General features: G+C 40.4%; 1 protein-coding gene across 3 annotated transcripts; it reads left to right on the forward strand.

Moving 5' to 3' along the window:
• The first annotated feature begins 1,477 nt into the window (after nt 1-1,477).
• On the forward strand, nt 1,478-23,860 carry GPI (glucose-6-phosphate isomerase). Of its 3 annotated transcripts, none has more exons than XM_059824740.1 (18): nt 1,478-1,650; nt 6,767-6,857; nt 7,790-7,858; nt 10,759-10,878; nt 11,863-11,946; nt 12,034-12,180; nt 13,901-13,972; nt 14,893-14,937; nt 15,767-15,820; nt 16,776-16,836; nt 18,546-18,589; nt 18,818-18,970; nt 19,330-19,459; nt 19,821-19,897; nt 21,223-21,351; nt 21,898-21,973; nt 22,051-22,117; nt 23,672-23,860. In XM_059824740.1, exons 1-18 carry the CDS (start codon nt 1,532-1,534, stop codon nt 23,793-23,795), a joined length of 1,662 nt encoding a protein of 553 aa, XP_059680723.1. In that variant the 5' UTR covers nt 1,478-1,531; the 3' UTR covers nt 23,796-23,860. The 3 variants fall into 3 exon arrangements, with proteins under 3 accessions (XP_059680723.1, XP_059680724.1, XP_059680725.1); XM_059824741.1 differs by having other exon boundaries at nt 21,250-21,351; XM_059824742.1 differs by lacking the exon at nt 11,863-11,946.
• Nucleotides 23,861-24,460: the final 600 nt, after the last annotated feature.

The raw sequence follows: 24,460 nt of genomic DNA on the forward strand, positions 1-24,460 counted from the left end.
CCAAACCTATGATTGGCAGGGATGAGAGTGGCCTCCAAAAATGTAAAAAAAATGAAAATGTGTAAGGTGATTAAGATTTATTTTGCTGAAATAAAAGGCTTTGGCCTATTAAACAGTTACTTTAAGTCTGAAAAAGCAACCTTAGAAACATGCAAGTGTGAGATAAGGAAGGACCTTTTTTAGACAGTCTGTTATCACTATACCAGAAGTACACGTTAATGTAATTAAGGATCGTTTTTTGTTTTGCAGCAAGGAAAAAATGCTGACTCTGCTGCTTAAGACTTGGGCTGTGATTTTAGTGAACTGAGTCAAGTTCATGCTCTGTGACTCTGATTTAGGCCCAGATCCATGAAGGGGCTTAGGTGCTTAAAATATGACTTCACTGGGATTTATTCACCTAAGCCGCAGAGTGCAGCCTCTGGAATTTGACACACTCCTTTACACGCCCAGGTTTAAACAACGTTCTGCTTTATGCCCAGAACAGCCTTTCCTTCCCGTGAAGAACGGCGCAGCTGCTCACCGGCCTGCCCTGGCCTGCCCTCGGAGCGAGCCTGCCACCGCCCGGGAGCGGGCCCGGCAGCGCCGGCGTCCAGCCCCCGCCACCCCACTCAGCCGCGTAAGCGCCTTATGTAACGGCGGGGCGCAAAGCAGAGCAGCCGACGTGTCGCGCAGGGGCCATCTGAAGTAGCGGGTAGATGATGTGGCACAAAGGGTGGGCACCCTTTTGGGGGGGTTAGGAGTCTAGCGCAGGCTTCGGGGCGGCCTTGATGCCAGGCTGCGACTCGGAGCCGCACCCCTGCCCTGAGGCCCGGTGCTGGGACCGCAGAGCTAGCGGCGCTTCCCGCACCAGCTCCCCCAGCCCTTCGTCCCCCTCAGCTGGGCTATGCCACGCAGGACCAGGCCGTGGGGCCGACCCAGGATAAAAATAACCCTGAGAAGAGCCATTATTTTTAACCTGGCCAACTCCCTATGCACCTATACGAGCAGCGGCCCTGACACAACTGCGGCAGCTGCCCGCGGGCGGGTAGGCAGGCAGGGCGGCCGGCGAGGCACGGTCCGCCACACCAGCCCCGACAGCTCCCCTGCGCCCGCCGCCTCGCGCAGGTGCCCCGTGACGGGGAAACCGCTCCTCCCTCACTATGCGGCTTACTACCGGGGCGCACTGCACAGCCCTGAGGGCCGGCGACCCCTTCGCAGAGGCCGCTAGCGTTTCCCGCCCCGCGCGGCGCCCAGCCGTTGCGAACGCTGCGGACCCCAACGCGGGCGGGCGGCCCCCGCCACCTCCCCCTGACCAGTGCCCCGCAGGCGGGCTGACGGCTCACCCCTCCCCGCTAGCACGGCAGCGAGGGAATCCCAGCGCCCGGCGAGGCGGCCCGCAAAGGGGAGGGGGGCCGGGGCCGGGGCCGGGGCGGGGCCGGCGGCAGGAGGCCGCGTCGCCGCTATAAAAGCGGAGGCGGCGGCAGCAGCTCTGCTCGCGGTGCTCGCTTCTGCTTGGCAGCTGTGTCCGCCTCTGCCCTGCGTAGCCCCTAACATGGCGCTCTCCGGCGACCCCCATTTCAAGAAGCTGGTGGAGTGGCATAAGGCGAACTCCTCCAAGCTCGTCCTGCGGCAGCTCTTCGAGGCCGACAAGGATCGCTTCCAGAAGTTCAGGTGAAGCTGGGCAGCCCCCGCCCGCCATCCCCCGCGCCTGAGCGGGGTAGCAGCCGCCCCTGCCCTCCGCGGCGACCGCCGTGGCCCGCCGGGCCCTCAGGCTGCCGGCACGCCGGGCACTTCCGCGTGCGAGGCCCGGGGCGGCGTGCGGCTGGCTCCCTCCTTCCCTCCCTTCCTCAGGTGGGCGCTGCCGGAGAGCCGGGGCCTCGCCGCGGGCGGGAGGGGTGCGCCCTCCTGGCGGGGGCCGCGTCTTCTGCGGGCGTGGGCAGCGCCCCGCGCCGTCCCCCTCCGCTCCCTCCTGCCCGTGCGGCCCCCGGGCGGGAGCGGGGCCCGGTGGAGAGGGGGGCACCGCGCACACACACGGCTGCTCTGCTGGCCGCAGCTCCCGCCGGCGTGCGGGGGGGCTGGGGGAGGGCGGCTGCCGCTGGCTGGAGCCGTGCCGGCCGGTCGGAGGCCGATCGCAGGCCGGGCACATGCGCCCGGGGCCTGCAGCGCCCTGCCGGGAGCGCGGCGTGGGCGGGCGGGCGGGCGGGAGCCCCGCCGCGCCGCGGGGGGCAGGTGCCGGGCGGGGGGGCCTTGGCAGCCCCCGAGCAGGGCGGCCGGGCGCGCTTGTCCTTGACTCATCCTTGCAGCAGGGTACGTGCCGCGAAGCACAGCGCCGGGCTGCGGCTCGCACAGCGGCATTGTGGGTCCTTCGTTTCTCAGCCTCTCGCACCCGTGTGCTTAGTCATGATAAGCTCCGCGATAAGATCGCGAGGAGCCGTCCATCCATGTGCCTCTACCTGTCAGTAGTACGGCGGTGCCTACCCCTGCCCTGCGGTGGGGAACGGAGGGATATTTAGCAGGTTTAGCCCTCCCTTGCCTCATGCTATCCGCGTTACAGAAAATGCATTGCAACATGGTTTTGCTAGAGGAGGAAGTAAGATGTGGAAGCACTATGATAACGTTCAGCGGTTTCACCTTGTAAAGTGGGACTGCTGTTTTGTATATACTGGAGACTGTGCTGAGAAGTCGTGTGTGGTTAGTTGTTGGAATATACCACCAATCTGTAAAGTCCAATACTATGTAGAAGTATGCCTGCCTTGAGTTTTAAAGTGAGCCTGGGTAATATAGATATAGTGAGCTTCTGTTCGAGTGCTGAGATAAGACTTGTTGCCTGTATCAAGCTTTTCATTTAGTGTCCTAGGTAAAGTGGCTTTATTTCCTTTTGAGCTCATCAGATAGTTCTTAAATTGTAATTAAACATTGCATATGAAGTCCTGCATCCAATATACAAGAGTTGAAATGTCATCTGCATTGATGGAAAAGATATGCTAAATTTCTGGAGTATTTACTTAATCTGGCTCTTTTAACAGGACTTCTTATACTGTTAAAAAACTTCATTAATATTATCTTACACAAATCTACTAGCTCTTCTCTAATAGAGCTAGTTCTGCTTGCAAGTTTTCCTTACCTCCAGTATATCCCAAGAGACTGAATTTGGTAACATCTTTGGAACAAAGGGAAACTGAAGCAAACTAGCTAAATAAATCAAAAGGTATAATCAAGACGTTTCTTATAAGGTTCCTTCCTGTGGCTTAAGCAAGTACTCTTCTTGGGGATAGCACTGCATCTTAATTTCATTTGATGTTGCTTTGATATTATCCAAGCCAGTTTGACTATAAAATGTAGTCTCTTGGTCTCAAATAGTTGGTATTTAATTGCTCTTGTGAATGTGTAATAGACTTTTCTGAGTGTTACACTATCACTGTGTACAGTTAACCAAGAAGATATTTGACAATTGTTGTTTCAGGCACGCATACTCACCTCTAACATAACTTCTCCATGCTGAAAGTAGTCAGTGTATCTCCTAGAATGTGTTTATCAGACTTTTTTGTGAAATGTTCTTGACCAAGATTATTGTTTTAAATATCTGCCCAACTTAATGTCCTTTTGTGCTGCTCATAAGGATAGGAAACAGTTGAAGTGTTTTAAGTTTATTAATCTATCTTAATACTTTCTTTTCATGATTTCAGTCCTGTTTCCTGATAAACCAACACATTCTAGACTATCAGGAGAACTTTCTCATAGCAAAATACAGTTGCAGAATGGACAGCCTGGGGTAGTTTGACATATCTGCTTGTATACTTCCCACTGATTGCCACTTCATGAGCCAGATCAGCAGAATGATGGTAGTTAACATCTGTTGAAAGCCTAAGCAGTCTGAAGGTTTGGCCACAAGGTCCTCTCTGTAGTTTGTACCTCTCTCATCATGTGAAAATAATCTTTATGAATACATTTCAATTAGTTCTGCTAAGTATTATCATAAAATCATTGACTATATCTCTTCCTTTAGAAGGAAAAGAGAAACTTAGACCTATGTAAAAGTGCTTCCTGATACTGGTTCTGGAGAAGTTTGACAGGTGTGAATAATTTTTAATCTGAATATTTTATCTCTGAGAACAAGTATCTATTTAATCTTATTTAAGAACCTTAGATTCACCAGTTGTCCTACAGAATATTATAAGGAGAGCCTTTCTTCCTTTTGTACTTTTTTCTTTCTCAGAATTTGTATATCCTGTTTCCCTAATAGGGAGTGTAGTCAAACCTGTAGGTACACCTTTGGCTTGCTTTGCTCCCTAAATGTAAGGTCTGGAAGGAACAGTGGGTCTTAACAACATGGGTTGTTCACTAGGTAATAGTTTTGGAGGGGTTAGAACTGATATAATGCAGCCATCGTAAAACTCAGCAGATAATAGATACCTGAATGCTGATTAAGGTACTCTTGATGCAAATAGCTAGTGCAAGATAGAAAGCACTAGTATTACACTCCTGATGGTTGGCTTGTCCATTACGAAGGACCAGAAAGAGCCTCCAATCTAAATGGAAACCATACCACCAGGGAATCCATGTGTAATAATACCTTTAGGGGTTGCATACAGCTTCTTTAGTGTGTGTTTAGATGGGAGATAAAATCATTCTGAGATGCTGCAGGTGATCTGATTAAGGGCTGCATCACTTAAATGTGGATGTGGCTTATGTTACAAGGCTCTTGTTCCACCTGGGTAGTGCTAGCATTAGCTGCTGCATTGCAGAATGGGTAGTGTAGCAGAATGCAGCTGAGCTGCAGGGTTTTGGGCTTCTGTTGAAATAAGGGGTGGATCTCTTGGTGTAAGGGTTTAAGAGGAGATTACATTGCATGCTGTGTGTTCCACTTTGTGTGGGGGAAGTTAGATCTGGTAGCCATTGCTTGTGGTTTTTTGCATGAAATGTCTTGGGATGCCATCTTTTCTGCAGTTTCTTCGAATGACTAGTGATTTTAATCCAGCAAGAATCTCATGCATACTTTGTTTTCTAGGCCTAGTGAGATTGATTTTTATTCATATAAGTAAAATAACAATGAATTGTAGAAGTAAGGCATATGTCAGGTAAAAATAAAGAAAAGATTGTAAGGAGTTCATGTTCATGGAGTAGAACTGGGAAAGACTATATTAAAGTGTAGATAAGAAATTAAAGAGTTCTACTTCTCTAAACTGAAGGAGTGGTAGTATACTAATGGCCTTATATCATTAGTAAAATGTGTTCAAATCTGAGACATGTCTGTGAATAAATTGCATTGAATCTCAAATAGAAAGACTTGCAGGATTTGTTCTTATTTTTCTTCTGTGGTGTATTGATAAGTAGCAAATTTGGCAGGTGAGTGGTAACAGTCCTTCCCTTAGCTAGACATATTCCAGGTATCCTTGCATGGTATGGTCAGGGTTTTGGGATTACTGTTTGCAGCCCATGAAGAGAAGGGTGATTAACAGTATTGATACTGTTTTTCCTTACTTGCCTTGTGTTCTTGCCTGTAAAAAACACTCTTCTAAGATTGTGCTTGAAGACACCTTCCTTTCCCTATTTTGTCTCTTGTATTTTAAGACCAGAAAAAGAACATGTCACTGTGGTTTTTCTCAAGTTAATGAAACCACTCCAATGTCTAGGCCTTGCTGATTATTACTGTTATTGCAAGTTCAGCTCCATTCTTCCTTTGCAGGATATTGCCTGCTCTGTCATATCTGTTTAGAATAGCAATTATACTGTGGTTTGTCCCTGAAGTCTCTGGCATATGTGGCCGCTAAAATAACAGTGTATATTTCTGTGCTCAAGTATTGGGAAGGAAAAAGCAGGGGAGATAATGAACAGCACAGAAACATTGAGAATATAGATGCATGCAATTTCCTGTGGCTTGCGCATGCGGAGCAAAAGTGAGAGTAAGACATAAGGCTTTCCGTACTTTTATAGAAGGCCTACTGAATTACCTACAGAACTTTGATTCTTCAGTTTAGAGTAAATGTGTATATTTGGCTGTAAATCAGTGCAAAGAAGAAATGGGTAGACAACTGTGCTGTAAAGGACTAGAGGGACTATAGAACTTATCATGTAGATACAAGGCTAGTAAATACAAACAGGCTCACTTGACTTCTATTGGACTACCATTTCTGTGTTTCAGATGTAAACCTAAAAGTGCTTGTATTTTGAAGTGTTAGGCTACAGCTTTCAGATGAGGATTAATTAAATAATTTGGAGACTTCCACTGAGTTAGTGAGGACAGTGAGACTACACCATACACAAATGGGGTTTAATTCTGCATCGTAGTTGACAGAATGTTTCTGTACATGAAGTTGTATAGATTTTTAAATCAGGCTTGTTCAAGTCTCCATATAAAAGAATGACTGTATTTGTTGAAAGGACCTGTAGGAAGACAGTTAAATTTTTTTAGTAGTAGAAGAATGTGGTAAGCTTTTTACCTATGATATATTAGGAAAAAGCTAATTATTGTTAGAGAATGCTAGTGGCTCAGTGGAGACAGAATGTGATTGTCCAACTGTGCATTAAATATACTTCATTGTATTTGGACTTTCACAACCAGAAAGTGGACACTCTAATTTAGCTTGTTGAAAACCATGATCTTCAGTTAAAACAACACACTAAGTCATTTTATGAAACACGTGGGGCAAATAGGTCCCTCAGGTGATCTTTAACAGTATAATTAGGATTCCAATTATTTCATAATCTGTAGAGGAGTTATCATTGTCTTGCTTAAAACGGTCACTCTTCAGGAATGTGCAATTGAACAACCTGTTTGTTTTGACAGCTTGACTCTGAATACTGATCATGGGGATATCTTACTGGATTATTCGAAGAACCTTGTTACAGAAGAAGTGATGAAAATGCTGATGGAACTGGTAATTCTTTAAAATGTTGAATTAATAAACCAAGTAGGTTTTTTTAAGTTAACTTTTACCTGCAACTGATTATTCTAGCATTGCTTATATACATTTAGCTCTGAATTTGAGAGACCATCAAAGTTAAAAGGCATCTGTTTACAAAACTTGGCGCTGTTCTAAGTCTTGCATTGTCCTTTAGCCCCAAGGTACAAGGCCTTTTTTCAATGAGCAGATTTGTTTCTTGTGCTCACTGGAAAGATTTTTGTCAGTGTAACAGACCAGCTGGCATATGGCACTGTTATTGAGTTCTGCAGTAAAATAAGAGAGGCATATAAAATTGTAAGATAAAGTGATGTCTTCTATACCTGCAATTGAAACAATACTTCATATGTCATGCAGTCTTAGTTTTGAGATTTGTTTACAGTTGGATGTGTTTTAAGAAAGAAGTTTGCATCATTAACTTCAATTTAGCATGTTGTCCATCTTTACAATCCTTCCTTAACTATTGGTTCAGCCAAAAGCTTGACCAGATAGGACACAGAATTCTTTAAAAGGGAAGAACTAGCAAAACAAGCCATAGCAAAATTACTTTTGCTGCTATTCAGTTTAAAAAAAAAATCTAAGCTGGTACAGAGAATCATTAATGAATCCTGTAGCAGTATGACAAGATGAAACTGAGTAATAAAGATGGATTCATTGCATCTTGGTCATTCAGCACATGTTACTGTGTAACCCCCTAAGGAAATAAACAGCCTGCATAAGAACGATTGCTTTAAAATAAGAGAAGAATTTTTTAAGCTAGAATCTAGTGGGTCTCATAATCTAATATAATAATTTTTGTTTCACTGTCTTATGTGCTAAATGTGCACACTCTTTAACGTAGCTGGACCTTTGTATTGCATGTTGACTTCCTGGTGTTTTTAAGAGGAATCTATTTTTACATTTCTCAGGCAAAGTCAAGGGGTGTGGAAAGTGCCAGGGAGCGCATGTTCGGTGGAGAGAAGATCAACTTCACTGAGGTAAGGCTATTTCTGTCCATGGTTTTTTCCCCTCAGTTATGCCTATATATTATTGATGTTCATGCATCTGTGTAAGAAGTCTTGAACAAACTTACTCTTAATTGGTACTCTGACATGCTGACTGGTTGTAATGTTTGCTGCGCTACTTACACGAGAAATTTTTACAGCTCTGGCAAAAAGACTGAGGAAAATATGTGTGAATAAAGCTATTCAATCCTTCCTTCAACACAGATCTTAATTTTTTTAGATATTTTGGTGGTATATTTTTTCTTGTCTTCCCTCTTTTGTAGAGAGGAAGATGAGTTAGATCTTGCAAAGGGCATGGAGCAGAGTATTGCATTCCAGGTATCCCTTACATGCTTTTGCCTGATGTCAGTGTTCATAAAGCTTAATAAACTGCCTACAAAGTTTTAGTGAGGATTGTGAAGACTTTCTGCTTTGGGTTGTTGATGCCACTTATTTTTGGATATGTTTAACAGTAGAGACTATAAACAATCTTGGGAAATTAGCCACCTATTTCAGTAAGAGGATGAGTATGTTCCTCTATTTGTAGATCTGAAGGTTGTAATGATGGTTAAATCTTCACTAAAACATACAGAAAAAAAACTGTACTTTTTTCTGAAATTAAAAATAGGATGAAAACTGGAAACTCAACAGTATAGTGTGATCTATTAGTCTGCCTGAAATATTAAAGGCTGTTTAGTATGTTTGAGGTAAATTCACAGAAATCAGTTTTTCCTTTGACTTGGTTATTGACTGATTTAGCTGTTGCACAAGCTGTTTGCTTAAAATAACTCAGCAGTTGGACATTGTATTGTTTGTGAATGCTGCATGTTTGTAAAGTGCACAGACAGAAACAGATAAAGCTTCGCTGGAGAAATGGTTCCTCTTCCTTCTGTATTAATGCCTTCAATTCACAGATGTAATTCTAGCTAGTGAAAAAAGGAAGCAGGAAAAGAGGGTGATAAGTCTTAAATCTACCTGGAGGATTTTCTCAGATACTGTCTTTCACTAGCCTCATGTAACACAAATTATTACAGGGTTAGCCCATTTCTGACCATATATTATGGAGTTACTCTTCATTGTCTACATGAGAGCAAACATAGCAGCTGAAGTCTTATCAGAAGGATGCAATTTTCACAGAAAGCACTTAAAATATTGAACTGATGTGTTTGGCTTCTGCTTCTAGCTCCCTATTTTGCTACTGTCTTGATATGGCAACTTTATGTAGCGATTACCTGCATGATGAGTCTAGAAACATATTTTTCATTATCAGGCTGTTTCTCATTTACAGTCAGAAGTTGACTTGGAAGTAGATTTGCTTTTAGTTTTTTCTGTTTTTATAGCATATCAAATCAAGTTGGTTTGGCTCTGGAATATGAGCATGTGGATAATGCGAAATTGTCATGGGACCTTAAAAACAGAATGCTGTCAAACAGCATGACTGAATAAACTTAAAGCAGTAAGACAGAATGGAACTGCTTAATGGCAAGAACTGACTTGTCCACCATTCGTGTTCTGATTTAAACAAATAGGTAAAAAATGTTTTAAGTTTTGAAGAGTCATCTGTATTTGGTGCTGCGGGCATTTGCTGCATGGTGTGTGCTTATGTGGAAGTTTTTTATAGTGCACCCAAGCATGTCATTGCCAGGTGTTTGTCCAAGACGAGTTAAAACTTGCAGCTTGATATGGCACAAAGGCAGTGCATTACAAGGTAGCACATATCTGACCACTCATTATGGGCACAGTCTTTGTAACCCACCCCATACTTAGAAAATACTTCTGTTTAACAGTAAGCATCAGGTCAAATATGATTGCTTCTCCTGATCAAGACAAAGCTTCCTTCAAGCCTGATAGTGAGCAGTATTTACCAAATAATACCATTCCATAGCTGAGTGTTGCAAAAAAACTGCCTCTGTTCACCCCAAATTGAAGTGGGTACACTTTGATTATTAGCAACTGAAAGAGCTTTTTCATATTCCAAGTCAGTAGCCACAAACTCAATGATTTCTTTAAATTATCATTTGGTATTTAAATCATAGCTTGGCAGTTCGTATTGTCTGTGTTGTCTTTGTCTCATGATGCCTCTCACTGTAGCAAGGAACAATGAGGTAGAGCAGACTAATTTTTTAATTTGTTAATTAGTATTGACTAACTCCTTCATTATAGATTAAAGCTGTTAAGCTCCTGAACAGGCGAATCACAGGGCAGATTTCAATGCTTTGACTTCTGTATAACTGGAGAATTAATATAAGGTGCATGGTAACAGATTTTTCTCTAACACTACTACCACCTACATATCTGGTGTGCAAGTATTCAGGGAACGTTTAATTGTGGGCAGTGGATAGAATAATATGGCTATTGTATTCATTTTTTGTCAAATGTTTAAATACATATTTGTCTCTTCCCATATGAAATGGACTACTCAGGATAATTGATAAAATGCCTGACAAAATAACTTTGCTTGTTATAATTGGTCTACAGTATCGTCATTAATAGGACAGAACTTCATCCTTGTGTACCTGAAGCATGCCAAAATAATTAAGATCACTGAGTACTGAATATTGCTTAATTCTGAACCTCAATCATTAAATGCTTTTCAAGGGATTTTTAAGCTTTCTTTTCAAAGTAAACAAATAAGCTGTTTGTTTACTTTGCATATTATATGCTTTTGTAAGCCCTCTGCACTGATTCTGTGAAGTGAGAGGGTGATTTAGATTGCTGGTGGATGAGTGTGTGTATATATGCACACACACAAACAAACTACTGCTCTACTAATTCCAGTTAATCTAAAGGATTTTTAAGTCTTGGAAGATTGTACTACCTTCTGGATGAGGCACCTGAGGCCCCTGGGTATAATTTGGAAATAGCTTCATCATTTTTTTCCCTTCTTGTTTCAGAACCGAGCTGTGCTTCATATTGCTCTGAGAAATCGTTCCAATGTGCCAATACTTGTAGATGGGAAGGATGTTGTTCCAGAAGTAAACAAAGTGTTGGACAAAATGAAACACTTCTGCCAGGTATAAAGTACAACCATAGCTTATTTTTCCATATATTCTATACACAGCCAGGTTCTTATAAGGGTATTGTGAAGCATTGATGGTAGGCTGGTTCACATGAATTATTGTGCCCTTGTTTGAGGTTTATAATAATTCTGACTCAAGCATGGAGTTGAGCTGGTTTTAGTACAATTCATTTTTCTCTCTGTTCCCAGTTAGGTTTTTTAACGGGCTCTCTGGATCTTGCTCTTTTAACAATAATCTTGCATTTATTTCAGAAGTCTTGTAAAGCATTAAGTACCATTCAAATATTGCCTTATTTCTTGCTAATTTTTCAACTGCTTGACTCTGTCAAGTAGAAACTGCCACTTAAAATTTGTGTAAAATCAGGAGAGAGGTAGAAGCTCCCAGCTCACTTGCTGTTTGATTATGCTCTACTTAAATAGTTTCTTAAAGATGTTCTGGCTTTAGGTCAGATTCCTTTATGTTTCTATTCTCTTTACAACTTTAGCAGTATGAAAGCTTTTTGTTTCCTAGTTAAATATAGCAGTTAACAGTTATCTTCAAATATCATTAATTGTTCTTTGATTCTGTACAGATTTAAAATGTAGGCATCTGTCAGATCAGTTGAGGAAATGCTCTGAAGAACTTCAGAGTACTGTAACAAGTCAAATTTATGTGTGATAAAACTAATCAGTAAAAATGTTGCCTTTGCCAACGCTGTTGTAAATGCTATAGCAGTCCATACAGAAAGAGTTTGATCTTGCAGTTTGTTCTTAAATATGTGTGTTAGACTTCTAACACTTAATGAAGTGTCATCTTAAGACATAACCAAATGTGTAGCTAAGAAGGTAGCTTTGAGCGTAGGCTTTAAAGTCTAGAAGATCGAAAGTTGTCTTCGGAGACTTTCTACTACAATGCCTGAAACCAGCTTATTTCCAGTGTTAGAATCACTAACTTTAGTGTAAGTATAAAATAGTCATTGCAATAATTTTTTTGCCACAGAGAGTCCGTAGTGGTGAATGGAAAGGCTACACTGGAAAGACAATCACTGATGTGGTCAATATTGGGATTGGTGGCTCTGACTTGGTAAGCTCCTGACTTCTCTACATCTCCAGTATCCTTGTGTGTACATGCTTGCAAGGAAGATAAAATCTAACTGTTGCTTCTATCCAGGGTCCTCTGATGGTAACTGAAGCCCTGAAACCGTATTCCAAGGGAGGCCCTCGTGTTTGGTTTGTATCCAACATTGACGGTACTCATATAGCCAAAACCCTGGCTGAGCTTAAACCAGACACTACGCTCTTCATCATTGCATCAAAGGTATGTCTAATACAGGCACTGGGGTGTGACTTTCTCTTAACCAGTAAAGGATTCTGTCAGAATAGAGATCTGTCTGCAGGAAGATCTAGATCAGGGACTCCAGTGTGGACTATTTCTGAATAGGCCTGTTGTGATTCATCCTAAACTTGCAGTACAAGCTTGTGTTGCTACTGAAATACTTAGGTATCCAAAAGTCAAGTGCTGAAAATTACTTAACCTAAACAAGGCACATGAGCAGTTTCATGTTGTCTAGGGTGTATTTCTCAGTCAACACTAGTTGAACTTTATTCACAAAAGCTTATTTTACTGTACTTCTCTGTTGGTGGAATGTAGGATCCTATGTAGCTATTCCTTTGAAATTCAAGATTTTGTTTTCTCATTCCTTATTTAAGGTTATTTTTGGTCCTTTGTCTTAAGTATGGTGTCACTTGTTAAGTGTTCTGGTTTTTTGCATTAATGAATTGCGTGTAGTTTGGGAATCTTCATTCTGTTTTTAGGGCAGTAACAAAATATCTTCACCTAAATAACTTAGTGCTCAAGGAACTCAGCACTTATAAATACTAAACTTCTTTACTTACAAAGAGTTAAAGATAGTGTGCTGGTAGTTTATAAGATGACATTTATTTCTGAATACAGACTTAATAGCTGCCTTTAAGTCTTGCTTTGCTATTAGCTTATTCTGCAAACATAATAGCTAGCTGCCATCTTCCTCTGAGGAATGCTTCTGTTTTAGCAGAGGAAACTGATGAAGACAAACTTTGTAGTTATGCAACTTGGGTTGCCTTCATTTGTAAAGCACAGTAGAAACTTTTTGTTGTTGAAGACAGAATCTGCAACAAATGAACATGTGTGTAATGCTAGCCATGCTCTGTGGTGGTGCTCATTATCTTATCTTGGCAATACTGTAGCTGAAAATGGTCACTTGGAATAATTGAGTTCAAGGATCACGGTTCAAGGGCTTAGAAGACTGCCAGATTGAAAGAGTAACACTTCAATTTTGGTTTGCCAGACTGTAGTTAGATAATTGGATATGTTTGGAAGAGGATGAATGACATTTTTTGTTTTCCGTAACAGGCTTGTGTTTCATAATAAAATATTTCTGAAGATGGACGAGAGTAGGCTGAAGCTAGTGCTCACCCTTAAAGCTAAATTTTGATGGTTGAGTAAATCAGAATGGTTGTAGATACTTGCAAAACTGCGTGACTGAACTTCTATGCACACTTCATGAAGCAGGAAAATGTTTTCCTCTAATCAGCAAAACAAAATTATTGCAAGAGTCTTAGCAGAAATGAGTGTTTCTATATGAAAAAGTAGGAATTGAAGAACAGGAGGACAGTCCAGCTAGGTTATCCTGTTTTGAGACTCTGTTTCCTTTTTAGTTGAATGGTAAAACTTCATACTTAGTGAAAGACTAAAATAGAAAATTTTAGTCTCAAGGTTTTGCATAGCAGTTTGGGGGAAGGGAGGGTAGGAAATGGGGAATAATTATTCTAGTTCCAGATATATGCTGGTTTAAAACTAGATAGGTAAATCTAGCAACACTAATCTTTACTGGATTGATAAGCTTGCTATTTTGCTGAAATCTGGCAGTAGCTGTCTATTATGAACATCTAAAATCACTTTGCTCCGATTATCTGGAACAGACGATGTTTTAGCAGCCTGAACTTGATTCAGTTTTAAGTGCAGTGTTTTATGTACACCCTTGTTTTCTGATGTGCAGACTTTCACTACCCAAGAAACTATCACCAATGCAGAAACGGCTAAAGAGTGGTTCTTACATGCTGCTAATGATGTAAGTCTAATATGTTTAGGTTATGTAATGGAATGCAACACTTTTTGTTGTGCAGTTTTTCCCTGGTCATTCTGTGTGCATTGGAGCAGAGCCAATAGCTGCCCAAACATAAGCTGTATAGCTCAGCAAATGCTATACATAGAACATTTCAGTGCTTCATTGTTAGTGACAGGCTGTTATGTCTGATCAATGTGATAAAACCACCAGTTTTTCATTAAAAATAGTTGTCATGTAAGTCTTTAAAAACTAGAAATGAAGCTATGTTTGGAGTGATTATACTGACATTTCTATGGCAGATGGCTGTGGTATGAATAGAAACCTTGTATTTGGCTCATTCTCTCCTATTTCTAACCTTTAAAAGAAAAAAGCAGATAACTGCCTGCTCAGGTAATTTAGATGGTCCTTAACCTTTTCCAGTCAGGGTAGCTGTACTTAGTTTGAAAGCAGGGCTTTGAAATTCCTCATTACACTACTGTTGTAGACAACTCATCTTTTTCTCCAGAACACTTACTGACAGACCAAAGTCTAAATCTGGAGCTTGAGATTTATCAGTAATTCCAGTTGTCTTGATCTTTTGACCCTAGCTGGAAGGGTAATGCGTGTACAACAAATTCCATCTGCTCCAAAGTGGTGTTAGTGATGTTCCAAACTGATAACATACTCAAGTAAATAGCATGCTCCTCTAAGTAGTGACTGCTTCCAGGGGGCTTCATGAGAATATTATCAGAATATTATCTTCAAACAGGCATGCTGACAAATCCCACACTGAATGTGAATAAGGTGATTTCAAGTTGATAAACAAAATACCATTGACTATCATTGCTTATTTTTGTGTTAAATGTAGATGGTAGCAGATCAGTTTTATGATCAGAAATCAAAATAATTAGCATTCTAGATCTAACAATCTGTTTATTTTTAAGCCTTCAGCTGTGGCCAAGCATTTTGTTGCCTTGTCTACCAATGCTGTAAGTATAACAAATGTATTTTTTTCTATGTACCTTTAAGATAGACTTCCTTACTGGATTTCAAAATGAAACTATCTTTTAAGACACTGTTACCTGAATACCAATAGTTAGCCTTCCTCTTGAAAGGAAGCGTATTTTTTCTACTGAAAATAACTGAAGCACTTCCAGAGTAATGAACTGCAGTAAGATTGGACCTTAATTATACATTTGTGCTTTTTCTGCTAGATCTTTAAATCTGAAATCAAGATCTCTTATATTTGAAATCACTGTCCTGATATTAATGAGTGTTACCTGTAATTGCTGAAGTGTGTGTGAATGCAGTTATGTGAACAAATACTACCCTCCTAGACTCAAGTAAATGCTGAAGTGATGCAGGTAGTTTGTGTGGATAATTTGTAGCATATGATGAGCATAGTGTACCCTGATGTAGTGTTTCATGCAAAAGTATGAAGTAGAAAGACCAATAGCAATGAGAAGACTCTGCAATAATTGAGAGGCTGTCAGGTACTGTAGTGTGAAATTCCTTTCCATTCTGGTTCTGTTAAATGTAAACTGAATGTCGGTCCTGCTCCTAACTTTATTGCCACTTAGATTGATCAGAAAATGAGTATGCCATTGATTTTATTTGAGACTACTGAATAGTGATAGTGATCTCTGGAAATTAAGGTATACTTTTTTGATGGATGCTATGTATTTTTAAAATAGAGGATGTAGTTGAGGAACTGTGTATTTAGCAGGTACCCAAGTTGTGATTTTTATTTGTTAGACATAAAGCTTTTTAAGAATGTTGGGTTTACTTACTGTGTTCTTCCATGTTTTTTTATTCTAGCCTAAAGTTAAAGACTTTGGAATTGACCCAGAGAACATGTTTGAGTTTTGGGATGTAAGTAAATGTCTGATGTTGTGTGGTAGATATTAACTGTTAGAATAACGTAACTTGCTTCAAAAAGTATTAACTAGATGTCAGGAAACTGCCAAAACCCCTGAATTACAGTGGTTGTATTCTCTGTACTGAAACATCTGAAAACTCATAACTAATGGTAAATCGAGAACATGTCAAGCAAGCAAAACAGTCTTGTCTCTTGGCCATTCCATTAAAGGCCTGCAGTCAAAGGTCTGAAGAGGAGCCTTCTGTATTCTTGGCTGTCTAATCAGCTGTTGGGTAACAGGAGCTACAAGTCTTAGCTTATTCCTCTGTGTAAGTAGTTATTATAAGCTGTGACATTTGACTGCTGGGGTCTACTGTATATAATCTAGGCCTGTAAAGGTCAAACATCAGAAGTGGGAGCCTAATTTGGTATTTTATAGCAGATGCATGTTTTAAGTATACTGCCCTTAGTCTTGGCCCTTATATTTAATCAGAAACAGGTTGGTTTATGTCTCGTGATGACTATGTGCCTGACAAACTAGATTTTAAAGCTACTGTTTGGAAACTATCTAGAGCATTATCTTTCCCTAGATAGTGTCATAATCTTGCTGAAACAGGCTTTACCTATAGAGGGGTGATACTAGGAAAGCAGTTAATACAAGCTGAAAATTTATATTTGGAAGTGAACTGGAATCATCAAGGGATCTGCTTTGACAGATGTTACATAAATTGGACAAGTGGGATAACTTTAAAGTCTCAAAAAATGCATACTTAAGGATTCATTAGGGGGCTACTGTAAGGTGCAGGTTCCCTTGACCAGGTCATATAATGTGTAGCGAATGATCACCAGAAAGAATATTGATTTTGCTGAAAATAGTCTAAACACATGCGGCTTCTTCCTACTAGTTTGAATAAGTTTGAATTTAAAAGCCTTGCATGTTTCCTGCCTAAACCAATCTCTTGTTTTCAGTGGGTTGGTGGCCGCTACTCTCTGTGGTCTGCCATTGGTCTCTCCATTGCCCTGCATATTGGTAGGTACTCCTATGATGTAACAGTGCCAAGGATTAATCTGTTTGCTTCAGGAATGTAACTATGGAATGCATTAACAATAGTGGATTGTGGATTGAATTTGGGGCAAATTTTATTTTACCCAACCTACTCTGAGTAGTTGGATGTTTGTGCTAAAAAACAATGTCATGCAATGGAAATACTGAGTTTTTTAGTACTGTAAATGCAGTTTTGGAAATTAACCGTACTTAGGTATGAATAGTCAAATTGTATCTCTTCAGTCACTTGCGTAGCCAGAAGTGCCTGATACATGTAAAGCCGTATCAGTGTTGAAAATTAGACCTTGCAACTGACATTCCTAAACTATTTAAGAGTAGCATATTTAGTTTCTATTAGTAGATACACACTAAACACCAAAATGCTATGTCTCCAGTTGTGTGTATGAGCTGTGTTTAGCATTGTTAACTATTCCATCTCCCATTACTTCCTTTTGTCCCCAGTACGCGTTCTTCTAGGCTGTAGGGCCTGATGATACAGGAATGCTGTTTCTATCTGCAGTTGATTGTGGAGCAAACGTAGACCCTCTAAACTGATCCCCACCTACTTGTTGTATTGTTATGGGTTAGCATGACATTTCTGATGCAGATCTCAATGCAGGGGGAGAGTACACAGTGAATGTCAAAGAGCTCTAAGAACTGTTGCTTCTTGGTGAGCAGGCTGTTCAGCAGCCTTACAATTGTTCACTTGCCACCTGTTTCAGATACTTAAAGTCTGAAAGCATAATGTCATTTATTTTTCTAAATAAAAGCTGGAATTCCCTTAGACTGAGGTTAGAAAAACACTGGTTTTGGCTTTTTTTGGAATGATACGAACAGGAGTTTTCATGTGTAGAAAAACCTATGTGATCAGCAAAATAAACTTCAGGCCGGCACTTACTGTTTTGTCTGCAATAAACTGTTCATCTCTGCTGTCAGACAGACTTGGTGCTGACTGCTGACATGCCAGTCTATCTGCACGTCTTGCTCTTACAACCTTCATCTCCCAAAACTGGCTTCTGAGTATAGGTAGAGCTGTTGCTTTGATTAGCAAACACTTTGCCACCATCTCTGTTTTTTCATATAAGAATCAGGATTTCTGGCTTTGCAGGAAAGGATGGTATTAGTTAAACTATTCATTAGTGAAAATGAATGGTAATTTGAATACCCTAATTATAGAGCAAAGAAAAATCAGGTGAATTGTTAAGAGAAATGGGGAAGTGGGGGAACCTTTTTTGAGAAGACCTTACTACAGCTGTTTCTCTTCAGACCAACACAGAAATTCCTGCTGTACCAGCCTTGCTCTCTTTTTTGGGAATATCTCTGCCACTGTGGCTAAGTGACTAAGTGTTCAAACTTGCTGAAAACTATGTAGCCTTTAATACAGAGCCTGGTTTTAATGCCTCTGTTTTCCTTCCAGTTTCTCATTCTGCCTGAATAGGGATTTTGGGTGAAGGTTTTTGAAGTATGTTTCATGAAGTTGGACTTGCTCTGAAGTCCAGGCTTTAATCATAACTAAATATATCTGGCTTATGGGATGCAAATTTCAGAGACGTCAAATTACAACTTTAAAATCAATTAGTAGTTGGGAGCCTTGCTGCATACAAGGAATCTCAACTGTTTTACAGTTGTCTCTGCAAGAAAAATAAAGTTTGAGTTATAAATAGTAAATACAAACTGACTTTTTCTCTTGTTAGGTTTTGACAACTTTGAGAGCCTGCTTGCAGGAGCCCACTGGATGGTGAGTGTGGGGTGCCTATTTCAGATTTGCTCTTCTTAACAGAGTTGTTAGTAAGATAAATGAAGGCAGGTTGGTTTCTAAAGTTCAGCTCCTCATGTCCTCTCAATGCTTCTAAAACAACTTTGCTTGGGAAGCTCTCCCTGGATCAAAACAACGGTAAAAAGAAATGAGTTGTGAAGGTTGACAATTGCTTTATCAAAAGTTTAATTCTTTTCCTTTGTCACATAGGATAAACACTTCCACACTGCCCCACTGGAGAAGAACATGCCTGTTCTGTTGGCCATGCTAGGTGTCTGGTACATAAACTGCTACGGATGTGAAACCCATGCCCTTCTGCCCTATGACCAATACATGCACCGCTTTGCTGCCTACTTCCAGCAGGTGAAACCTTTACTCTGTCTGAGCCTCAAGAGGCAAATATGTAGATATGCTTCTGTCCTTGTTCTAGAACCTGAATGCATGTTTCTAGGTTAAAATTGCAATCACTTAAATTCATGTAATCAAGGGCCTAAAGAGACTGGTGCCAAGATTGGTATCAGCTTATTTGCTCAGTTATTTTGGAGATCTTTGTCTTCAGACCTCCATTATCTTGGTGTCCATAAATTGAGCAGCTATATCCCTAATAATTACGAAATTTTCATAAATGAGCAGCACACATTATAGTTGAAGTATGTATGGAAACTTGCACTGATACTGTGTGGTCCTGCAAGAAAGGTGATACTACCCTTCCCTTCTTTTAGGGTGATATGGAATCTAATGGCAAATACATTACCAAGAAAGGATCTCGTGTGGACTACAGTACTGGCCCTATTGTGTGGGGAGAGCCTGGCACCAACGGGCAGCATGCTTTCTACCAGCTCATTCATCAAGGTAAACTGAAACTATTCAATACCTTGTTCTGGAATTAAATTCTGAACAGCTACAAAGCTGGAAGTAGCTGCAGAATTGACACGAGTTTATAGGTTGGGCTTTTACCTAACCTAGCATCCCACTGCTGTGGTGCTCTTAATTAGTGGCTTTAGAAGGCTACAAGATGCAGGTTTTAACTCTACTATAAGGAGTGTCAACTAAAGCTGAAACTACTGAGTGGTATTGTCACTTTCCACTGCTGTTATTTTTAAAAAGCTTTTTAAAGTGGTTGAGTCTTCAGTAACTCTGAAAATGGGGTGAGAATTGAAGATTTTTCTAAGACTTTCCTGTTGCAGGCTTATTAACATGCCTTTTCTTACAGGAACTCGCATGATTCCCTGTGACTTTCTGATCCCAGTCCAGACCCAGCATCCAGTCAGAAATGGCTTGCATCACAAGGTAAGTTAGTTCTTTGTCAGGGCACCCATATTTTCTTGTGACGGAAGGCATTGAAGCTTATTCAGTATTCCAGTGTGTGAAATTTCTGAATGTCCCTTTGAAACTATACGCATAGGCTCTGTGAACATTCACAACAGGTTTGAAAATATCTAAATTTATAATTACATGTTACATGTAATATATGTAGCACAGTGGTACTTCTGTTCTTGAAATTGTAGTCACAGTTCTTGAGGCAGATCAATGGTGTAGCCTGTTGGCCTGCTGAGGCTGGAAAGAGTTGAGTAATTTATTTATGTGGAGAGAAAATTCCTTGTAGGAATTTTAAGGAGTATAATTCTTGCAGAGTGGGAAGAAGCAAATTCTCAGAGCTGATGAAAACTTCCTCAGAGATGCTCTTGTGAGTCTTAAACTCTAGGACAAAATTTAGTGAGTATACTAGCATGGCTAGGGTGATAGCCTTCTACACAGATATTTTTAACCAGTCTGATTTTTTTTTAGTTAATTTATCATCCAACTAAGCATTTTTAGTGAACCATGTCTAACATTAAGTTCCATAGGTAGAAGCATGTCCAGGTCTACTATTTACTGCATACTTAAGAAAAAAGCCTGTTTCCTCACTAAATCTCAATCTTGTCAGATTACAAGTGCTATTTAAATTGTGTAATAGTAATTTTTTGTTGAGTAACACCAAGTACAGGTGAAAGTTTTAGATGATTTTGCAAAAGAAGGGGAGAAAAGATTTCATTTGTCTGTAGATATAGGAAGAGTTGATCTTCAGTGTAATGGGTAGGACAAAACCACACATGAATTTGGAAGCTAACATTAGGCAGGGAAGAGAAACTAAAAACTTCCGCTGTATTGGTAGGGATACGTGGTATGCTGTGAGGATTTTCCTTCATATAGAGTAAATACATCTTAGTTGGTTACCTTTGACCAATCTTTGCACCTGGCTTTCCGTGCATATGGTGTAGCATGGGATAAAAGTATAGACTATACTGGGTGAAAGGGGTGTGTGAAATCCTGGCTCCTTTGTTCTCACTGGGAGGCTTGCTGTCAGTTTGAGCAGGGGCAGGATTCTGCAAAACAGTTCTGGTTGGCTTTGGATATATGCACTATTAAAATAGTAATCAAGTCTCCTGGCACTCTGAGGTAAAAAGCAGTAGCGGGCATTACACAGTTTAAAACTACTGCACATTTTACTGCCATAGTGTTAAAAACAAGAGTTGTAACTCTAGACTAGGTCTTGGTTTAGATTCAAGCACTAGGTATCACTTTTCCAGCTAAGGAAACATGGCTTGAGTTGCTGTTTTTTTTCTACCTGCTAGATCCTTTTGGCCAACTTCCTTGCTCAGACTGAGGCCTTGATGAAAGGGAAGACTGCTGATGAAGCTCGTAAGGAACTTCAAGCGGCAGGACTGAGTGGAGATGCTCTGGAGAAGCTCCTTCCCCATAAGGTAACCAAACCAGGCTTTGGCACTTCACAGCTTTCCTCTAGTTAACGCTGTGGTGGTGAAGGTGTCTGTGTTGGTCTGCTTGGTGGAGTTTGCTAATGGGGCAGTGCCCTCCGGTGGCTGTCAAGTGCTACTGTCTTGACAGCCGTGAAGGTTGTGTTGCAGGTTCTACCTTGTCAGGTCCAGTGGAGCAGTCCGTGAATGGCACTCCTGCTAAAGTATGCTGATCTGGAAGCCTTTTGAGGCATTTCAGAAAAGATGAGCATCTCATCACTGCCCCTGGGGTATTGACTTGTATTTTACTACTTCCTGTAGCCCATAGTAGCCAGTAATGGTACTTGGAGATAACATTTTGCCCTTGTGTTTATAATAAAACATGAAAATGATACAATTTTGTGGTTGAAGTTGTTAGCCTTTAAAGCTTTCAAGATTTTGTATTTACTGCTAATACAAATAATTCCATGTGGGCTGTAAGGAAAATACATAGACTGAAAGTTTCTGATGTGAGTTTTACAACATACTAGATAACTGTACCTCTTGTTTTGAAAGGTCTTTGAGGGAAATCGACCAACCAATTCCATCATGTTTACAAAACTCAACCCATTCACTCTGGGAGCCATCATTGGTAAGTAAATAGATCTCTCATCTGTGAATACTTAAGACTTTCTGATAGTTTATTAATATAAATCTGTCTTCTTACAGCCATGTATGAGCACAAGATATTTGTTCAAGGAATTGTCTGGGATATTAACAGTTATGATCAGTGGGGGTAAGTCTCCTTGATCTCTTTCTTGTATACTTACTGACTATGGTATTCCTTAATCTGTCATGACTTACTTTTTTCATTGTCTTTAGGTGTTACACTTAGAGCAAATGATTATAGGATAGGTTTAAATGAAAACAGATTTTTCTGGGGATAATTCACCATGTATCCTTGTTCAGCCATGTATAATGACTTTGTAGGTACAATTTTAGCTAAGGACTTTTGTTTAGTTTGATTTTAAAAATACTATGAATGCAGAAAAGAAACAGTAATAAGTAAAATAGTCAAGCAGGCTGAACACATGCTCTGAGAATTAAAAGGGAAATTATTTTCCCTTACAGAAGGGGGAAAAAGAATTATTTTACCTCTAGAAATGTCTAGTAGGTAGTTCGAATGGCATTTGCTAATGAGAAGACTGACCACCTCTTAATTTTCCTATACTGGAGATACAAGAACATTCTTGGCAGATGCCTTCATATATAGGAGCCCTTTGTCTAGTGCAGGCTGCACCTGTGACCAAGGTTAATGGTAGAGCTCCATGTGGAGAACAGCAGCTTCACAAGGAGCTTGTCACTTTTAAAAAAGGAAGACTTAATCAGGAGTTTATCAGATTATTTTAATCTGTAGTAATATTAACTGTCTAACACACTGTATGAAGACTTATGCAGGAGAAAGATGAATTGGTCAATGAGTAAGTTTTTTTGGGGGGGTCAAACCTGCCTATGCTGTGAGGGGTTATTTGGAAGAGGAAGTTTGCTCTACAGGCCTAGAATAGCAGTTTACACTAAGCTCTCTTCTTAAAGGCTGAAGGATAGGACGGTCTTTGTATATGTTTTGTTAGAGCTATGCTACCACAGCAGGTTCTTTAACTAAAATATTGTAGTAGAAACTGAAGACTGTCTAAAAAGCTGATGTCTGCTATAAACTCTAAAATCAGGAGTGGGATAAGAATAAGTACAGTTCTTACTGCAGCACATCAAAACCAGAATGGCATCCAAAACTAACTATGGAATGTGGGGATGCTGTAAAACCAGCCTAGTTTCTTGCAGCTGTTGAATGTCCTAGATTCTTACCCTGTCTGTGGCTGTAACTCCTGGATAGCTTACTGCAGTGTTGGGAAAGGCTTCCAGGCCTGCAACTCAGCTGTTGTTGTTTATTGTCTTGGTGCTACAAATCAGTGTTCTGGGTGATGTCATGTTCAACAGTGAACAGTAGCAAGCTGAATACATTCTGCATTGGAGCAGGCTGCATAACACAAACAAGTACTAAAGGAGAAAAGACTCTGCTTAACTTTTAAAACAAAACTTTCTCTTTTTAGACATCCTGTAATTTGAGAGCTGTCTGTTCAGCTAAGCAGCTGTGAGAACTCCAGTTCATGAATGGCACTGAGTTGAATAATACTTTGTCAGTAATTTGTGAAGGGAAAAAACATTCATAGTGTTCACTGTCAAGTTACTTTTTACTGGCACCTAATTTTAACCTTAATGGCTTATAGTAAATACTGTAAGTTGTTAGCACTAATGTTTTTTTTTCTTTCTTCTCCTGCTTTTATGAATGAAGAGTTGAGCTTGGAAAACAACTTGCCAAGAAAATTGAGCCTGAACTGGAGTCAGATGCTCCAGTGACATCTCATGATAGCTCAACAAATGGGCTCATCAATTTCATCAAAAAACACAGAGCCTGAAATGAGATATTTGGAGGACATCGACAATCTAACCACCGAATACCCAAATCTGTTGTAGTTGTGCTTTTTTAGCCACTTCTAACAAAAATAGCACTTTACAGATGTAGCTTCTTCACTTGTTGCAGGTAATCTTGTTGCGTCAAGTGTTACAAATGAAAACTAGTTTTGTGAAACCCAGAGATTGTATAGTTGCTTTCTATTTTTGTGGCTGTTAATCTGTAAAGTGCAGCTGGTATGTTCCTTGGTTCTTATCCCTCAACTTCAGTAAAGGTGACCACATACTGATATAGAAAATAAAAGGTATGATGGATGAGTAAAACTTCTTCACTCTGTATCTTTGATGTGCAGACTTAGTAACATTTGCTTCACTGACTGTGTAAGGTCCTTTGAAGCCAAGTAAACTAACTTCTGTCTTTTTGGACTCGTTCTGCTGTAAGCTGGAAACTAGAATGTGTTTAAAGAATCAAATCTACAGCTGTAGATTGTTCATATTGCATGATCTGATGCATTTGAGCAAGAGAGATTTTTTCAACGCTACTGTAAAAAGGAAAGTTTTACTGGTTTTTTGTAGAAGGTATCTTGATTTATCCATAAGCAATGGAAGCCCTATGTGGACAGGTATCCAAAAAGGAAGAAAGGTCCTGCATTGACAATGATATCTTAAT

This window comes from Gavia stellata, chromosome 15 (genome assembly GCF_030936135.1).
Source record: "Gavia stellata isolate bGavSte3 chromosome 15, bGavSte3.hap2, whole genome shotgun sequence".
Classification (NCBI taxonomy): Eukaryota; Metazoa; Chordata; class Aves; order Gaviiformes; family Gaviidae; genus Gavia; species Gavia stellata.